This window comes from Scylla paramamosain, chromosome 47 (assembly GCF_035594125.1).
Source record: "Scylla paramamosain isolate STU-SP2022 chromosome 47, ASM3559412v1, whole genome shotgun sequence".
Lineage (NCBI taxonomy): Eukaryota > Metazoa > Arthropoda > Malacostraca > Decapoda > Portunidae > Scylla > Scylla paramamosain.
In genome coordinates this window covers 2,437,175-2,443,596 of record NC_087197.1, presented here as the reverse complement: position 1 = coordinate 2,443,596, position 6,422 = coordinate 2,437,175, and the positions used below count along the sequence as shown (strand labels likewise).

Here is a 6,422-nt window from a genome sequence, read left to right as displayed (position 1 = left end):
CACGTGGGTTAAAGATATATTAAGATGGATTAAAATATATTGCTTTATTTATTTTTTGTTTTATAATTGTTTCCTATAATATTTAAATTTTTTTATATGGTGAGGAATTTTTAACGTACAACTAAATTTTATTAACACAAATGTCACGGATCAACATTTTTTTCTTTTTCATACGTGTTTTGTATTTTCCAGTAACTTCTATATGAGTTTTCATACATATTAATAATCACAATGGCTGATGTTGGTAACGATATGATGCTGCGGGGGAAAAAATATCCATGTGGAAATTTTGTGGTGACACTTGCTACAGAAACCATCCCCGTTTTTTATATCTTTCAATAACTACTGTATAAATTGACATATATTTTGAAGATTACAATGGTAGATATTAACAAGGATAGAAAACTTTAGAAAAAAAAATATCCATGTGGACATTTTGCGGTGACACTTGGTTCATAAACTCCTCTTTTATTTCCAATTGACGACCATTTGATGCCCTTGCTGTATGAAATATCGTCAATAATAACTTTTCCTACTATTACAACCCCCAAATCAATTAAATAAAAGGAAACAATCAGCGAAATACCCTTTTACAAAATCGATCATGTGATTCCGTATCAACAAATGCATCCGGTCATGTGATTGGCTGGAAGGAACCAATCAGGGCACTTCGTACAAAACCACCACTGGTAACATCTACACGCGAAGCAAGACGCACTATGATTGGTTAGTATAGAGGAGCGCGCCAGCCAACCAAGAGAAGTGGAACAAACACATGGTTTAGAAAGCCTAGGTGGGACAAGAGACGCACTGTGATTGGCTTAGTGGTTGGTGTTGTGACGGTGAAAGCCAATCAGCAGGCTGGAGAAGATCACGGGACAGTCTCTCTTCTCAGTCCTCGTCACTTGAGCCGCTGACGTCACTTGGGAAGGACGCACGCACCTCTCTCTCCTGCCAACTCCCTAAAACTCTTTCCAAACCTTCCAAAATGAGTACTGCTAACGAGAACCCGATATACTCCCCCTTCTTCGGCGTGATGGGCGCCGCCTCCGCCATCATCTTCAGCTGTGAGTACCAAAATAACTGAAACAACGTATTTAGTCTGACCTCACTTGACCAGCCTTCTCTGTATCGATTCCCAGGTGGAGGGGTTCAGATTTGACCTCATACTGGACAAACTACACCTATTTCATGACCTCCTGTGCTGAAAAAGTTGACCCAGTATGGAGATGTTTCCTAATCCTAATTTCTCTGACCTCTCTTGACCAGCCTGCTCTGTATCGATTCCCAGGCGCACAAGTTTTGACCTTATACTGGGTAAATTATATAACTGTCCTCACCTCCTGTGCTGGAAATGGCAGGGAGAGATGACCCCTTAAATGCCTCCTCCCTTTCTGTGACCTCGCGTTACCCGCCTCGTCTTTATTGATTCCCAGACACAAGGGTTTAGTTTTGACCTCACATGGGCAGGCCACACCACCAATCTGACCTCCTGTGCTGGAAATGACAGGAAGAGCTGATCTGTTCTTCTTTTATCTCCGTTTTCTCTTGCTGTCTTCGTTTCTTTGACCTGACCTTACGTGCCTTGTAAAGTATTGATTCTAGGGTCAACATTGGCGTGATTACTGACCTCCCGTGCCGCGGATTACACAGAAGGTTGACCTCCTGGTGGTATATCCTTGTTTTCTTCTTCAGCCTTCGTTTCTTTGACCTGACCTAAAAAATATTGATTCTTCTTACTTTTGGTCATGTGGGTAATTCCTGACCTCCTTTAAGAGATGGGTCAAAGAAAATGGAGTATTTGTGTCATGAGGTCTCTCTCTGCCCCCTCACATGACCTAGGTTTAAAAATATTGATTCTATATTCACCTGGTGCTTATTTCCTGACCTCTGTGGGAGCCCTAACTGGATGAGGTCTGGTTTTCCTGTAAAGGTCATGTTTGTGTTGTTGAAGTGGTGGTGTATCAAGCTTTTTTCTTTTTTTCTTTTAATTAGTATATTTTCTCTAGTTTGGAAGGAATCGTAAGGTAATTAATTAATTTTTTCCCCCAGTTACTTGTGTTATCTCATTTGTATCTATTTTTGTATCTTTTTAATTCATTTGCTTAGTTTTGGGAAGATATGCTACTAATACTGTTACCCTGAAAATATTAACAGCAGAGTAATGTTGTAAAAAAAACATTGACCACTAAGAAAAACATTAATGGTGGAATTGATAGTAGTAGTAGTAGTTGTTGTAGTAGTAGTAGTGGTAGTAGTAGTAGTTGTTGTAGTAGTAGAAAGTAATCTGGCTTAACCTTGGCTTTTTTCCTCAGTGGGTTTAGGAAGTGGGTTTGCACCTGGCTTACTGTGGGCTGCCCCTTCACCCACACCCACCTGTTCTCCCCACACCCTCCCTCCCTCCCTTCTTGCCTTCCCCTACACACCTGCTCTTCCTATACCTTCCCTCCCACCCTTCCTGCCCTCCCTTACACACCCAACTGTTCCCCCCCACACCTCCTTCCCTCCCTTCCCTCTTCTTTCTCCACTGGTTTTCTAACTTTAGCTGAAGTTTAATTGTTTTCTGTACAATACCAGTGCCAGCAACACACTGTGCAACAAGTCCACCACCACAGATACAGGCTGGCTGCGTCCTGCCACCACAGAGCCACTGTCAGGGGAAGCAGGTTCAGTGCCCACCATTCATGAGTGGAACAGTCAGCAAGGGAAACAGTATGAGGTCCTTCAGCAGCCATGTTTCAATTTAGGCATGGCAGGTGTGAGGGTGGTGAGCAGTGGAAGGCTGCCACTTAACTATGTGTGATGGGGAGACAAGAAACTTTTCGTGTCTCTCCACTAGGCCTGTCCAGTGGTAGGTAGGCCTGACTCCCTCACTGATGGGGCTGAGTAGTACTGTGCCTTTCCATGCACACAATCATGAACAGCAGTAATGATATCCTGTGTAAACCCTGGACACAGCAGCACACAGCTACCCTGCCCACACAAGCCTAACTGGACCTTGATATAGTTTTCCATACAAACACAGCAATACAAACATACAAACAACCTGACTCAACAATACAACAGCAACATGCATGCCTAACTCCATCACCTTGGCCACGCAGCGCTGGGGGCCGCCTACGGGACGGCCAAGTCCGGCGTGGGCATTGCGGCCATGTCCGTGATGCGGCCGGAGCTCATCATGAAGTGCATCATCCCCGTGGTCATGGCTGGTATCATCGCCATCTACGGCCTGGTGGTGGCGGTGCTGCTGGCTGGCAAGCTGGATGCGGCTGATGCTGGCTACTCCCTCTACTAGTGAGTGCTGGGATGGGCGGCAGTTATCTTGTGTCTGAAGGCTGGAATTGAATACCTTCTCTGTATTCTTGTGTTGGGAAGGTTGGGAATCTTCTTGCTCCTCTGAATGGTTGGGTGTGTTCTGTGCAGTGCTGTGTGGGACTGACAATTCTTTTTCTCTTATATATTCTCACTGCTTCCTTTGCCAGTAAGTGTTGAGACCTTGGGAGTAATATTTTGCCTCAGATGTTAGGATTGAATACCTTCCCTCCATTGAACACTTTTGAACTGGCCTCAGCATATCTTTGTGTATATATTTCACCACATAAACAGATCTCCCCTTCACACACACACACACACACACACCATTTCTCACCATCACTTCTCACTGCATTGAAAACTTCACTCGCACACCTCTCACCATCACCACCTGCACCACCACCTCTCCCTAACCTGCCCTTCCTCCCACAGCGGCTTTGTCCACCTGGGTGCTGGCCTGTCCGTGGGTCTGTCTGGTCTGGCCGCTGGGTTCGCCATCGGAATTGTGGGTGACGCCGGAGTGAGAGGAACCGCCCAGCAGCCTCGTCTCTTCGTGGGCATGATCCTTATCCTTATCTTTGCTGAGGTGAGGCAGGGGGGTGGATGTGAAGAGGCTAGTGTTGAGATTGGTAAAGGCACTGAAGGAGGTTGGGTTGGGATAAGGTGAGGAGTGGGTTAGGGAGAGTAGTTGGTGTTGAGGGTTAGTGTGTGGAGGTGGTTTGGTAAGGGCATTGAAAGTTGTTTGGTTAGGATGTGGTGAAGGGCGACGGTCAGGATGAAGGGACAGATGTGCACGGTGATGGTGAATGGGACAGGACGGGAAACTTGCAAGGGTTTAGGGAATGGAAGGGATGGTTTTGTTAGGGTTCAGGGAGGAGAGAGGAAGATGTTAAGTTTGTAAAGATTTAGAGTGGGAAAAGTTTGCAAGGGTTTGGGGGATGCTGGGGACAGATCAGTTTATTGTTTGTTTGTCTGTGTGTGTGTGTGTGTGTAGTTCCAGAATGTGCATTTAAATATAGCTACATCTTAACTCAACTGTTGTAATATGTTAGACTAACTACCTCAATATTCTTATGATTGTGTAGACTCAGGAGCATCATTCTGTAGTGTTAGCTTTGGTGTTTGGTGATGCCAACATATCCTCTCTCCATGACAGGTGCTGGGTCTGTACGGCCTCATTGTGGCCATCTACCTCTACACCAAGACCTCCTCGTAAGTAGCGAGGCCAGCCAGGGTGCCTCCTTCCCTCCTGAGGCCCCTGCTCCCTCTCCAGAAGCAACCACACACATACACACAGACAGATACACACACGTACACGCACACACAAGCCAGCCAGCCAGCCAGCAAGATCAGTCTGGCGGCTCGTTTATTTTGGCCGAGTGAAGACGTGAGCCTCTCCCTGCCCCTCCTTGTCCATTCCCCCACGTGACGTCAGTTATTGATGTGAATATTTTACCGTTATAAATAACATATACATAGATATATATATACATATATATATATTTAACCATTCGTGGTGTGTGGAGAGAGAGACCATCGCATAATTTTCTGGGGCCTTTCTTTGCCGAGCCAGAACGCGGCTAACCTGTGTATGTATAAATGTATAAATTGTGATGCTACCTTCTCTCTCCTTCCTCTCCTTTTTTCCTTTTCCCTTCCCCACTCCCATGTCCAAATCTTCCTTATAACCTCCTCCTGTTGCCACTGCTGCCGCTGCTGCTGCTCTAGTTTGCCGCGAATCAAACAGCCCATTGAGGCCCCTTTCCCCCACGCCCTGCCCTGATGTTTGTATCTCATTTCAAGGCTGTTAAGTTGTCTTCCTGTGTGTGGCGAAGTGGGCCGGTAACCTCCCATGACATTTTGAGCAATCCTCCACCATAACTCCTCGGGGTGACAGATCCTGCCACCCTGGTTAGGTCTTGGGTGTATTTTTTCAATGGGGCAAATGTACATTAAACAAACAGACAGGTAATGTAATCAGCGCAAAGATGGAATGCACAAAAAGTCCTGATCCCCTCTCCCAGCAGCTCCTCCTCCCCCCAGCCCCACAGTGATCATCGGCAGGAATTTGTGGGGGTGGCTGGCGCACACACCCACAGGGAACTTCATGGTTGTGTCACGCATGTTTTAGCCCCACACGGACTCTGGGAAAGCCTTAGACCAGCTGGCAGTACATAGAATGGGGCATGTTCTGTATTACCTGCGTGTATGCGTGCCTGAAACATACACGCTTGTACGTATATCCTGGTACACAGTTTATCTAAAGACACTACAACTCCATCTGCAAGTTATATGATTTAGAATTTCTAGTGCAGAACAAGCCAGCTGTCCTTAAGTGATTCTTAGCGAACAAGTGTTTACTACATGGGTATCTTGATAGTGTTGCTATAGACCCACAGAGGGTGTGTAGGAAAGGTTAGGGAGAGAGAGTGGTGATGATAATGATAGTGATAATGTGTGGCAGAGATCCACCCACTGGCCCTTTGCTGGAGTATCATAGAAAGGCATCAGTGGTCTTTATTTATTAGTGTGTGGTCCTGCCTGGCCTGCTGCAGCCTTGGCACACCACCTCCACCACCACTACCACCATGCAGGCAGGCAGGCCGGCCAGACTAGCCATTTGTGATGATTGTTGGTGATTCAGTAGTTATATTTAGCGGGAGGTCTGCAACCACCTTGTATATTTTATCCCTAATCATATATATTTTTTCTCCTTTAGTTAGGTATAGGATACTGTTGGGAATAAAAATGAATTACCGCAGCTGAAACTTAGGAAAATTTAACATTCCGTGTGTATGTGGCACGTGTGTGGCCCCTGGTGCATGGCGTGTCATGCTGTGCGTCACATCATACCTTTGGCAAGTCACAGCTCAGTCCTCTGGGCTGTGTGTTGCCAGAGGAATGACGTGACCAGTGGGGGACACTCCCACACCGGAGGTGACACAGCGTGCAGTGTGCTGTGCTTTCCATCTCCCTGTCCTGTGGATGGCCCTGGTTGTCAATTGTTATAAGGTGTGTGCTCTGTATAAATGGTATTGAATATGTAATGGTATATTGTTAATAATAAAGTTGTACTCGGTAATCTTTCTCTGTGGTCTCCTGAATTT

General features: G+C 46.0%; 1 protein-coding gene across 1 annotated transcript; it reads left to right on the top strand.

Moving 5' to 3' along the window:
- Positions 1 to 737: 737 nt before the first annotated feature.
- On the top strand, positions 738 to 6,397 carry LOC135094911 (V-type proton ATPase 16 kDa proteolipid subunit c). Its single transcript, XM_063995420.1, has 4 exons — positions 738 to 1,067; positions 3,105 to 3,297; positions 3,748 to 3,901; positions 4,472 to 6,397. Exons 1-4 carry the CDS (start codon positions 989 to 991, stop codon positions 4,529 to 4,531), a joined length of 486 nt encoding a protein of 161 aa, XP_063851490.1. The 5' UTR covers positions 738 to 988; the 3' UTR covers positions 4,532 to 6,397.
- The last annotated feature ends 25 nt before the right edge of the window (positions 6,398 to 6,422 follow it).

Bases quoted from the DNA above. Each gene is read 5' to 3' on its own strand.
- LOC135094911 (XM_063995420.1), top strand. From the start codon at position 989: ATGAGTACTGCTAACGAGAACCCGATATACTCCCCCTTCTTCGGCGTG. The intron at 1,068-3,104 runs GTGAGTACCAAA...TTGGCCACGCAG, and splicing joins CTCCGCCATCATCTTCAGCT to CGCTGGGGGCCGCCTACGGG. The intron at 3,902-4,471 runs GTGAGGCAGGGG...TCTCCATGACAG, and splicing joins TTATCCTTATCTTTGCTGAG to GTGCTGGGTCTGTACGGCCT.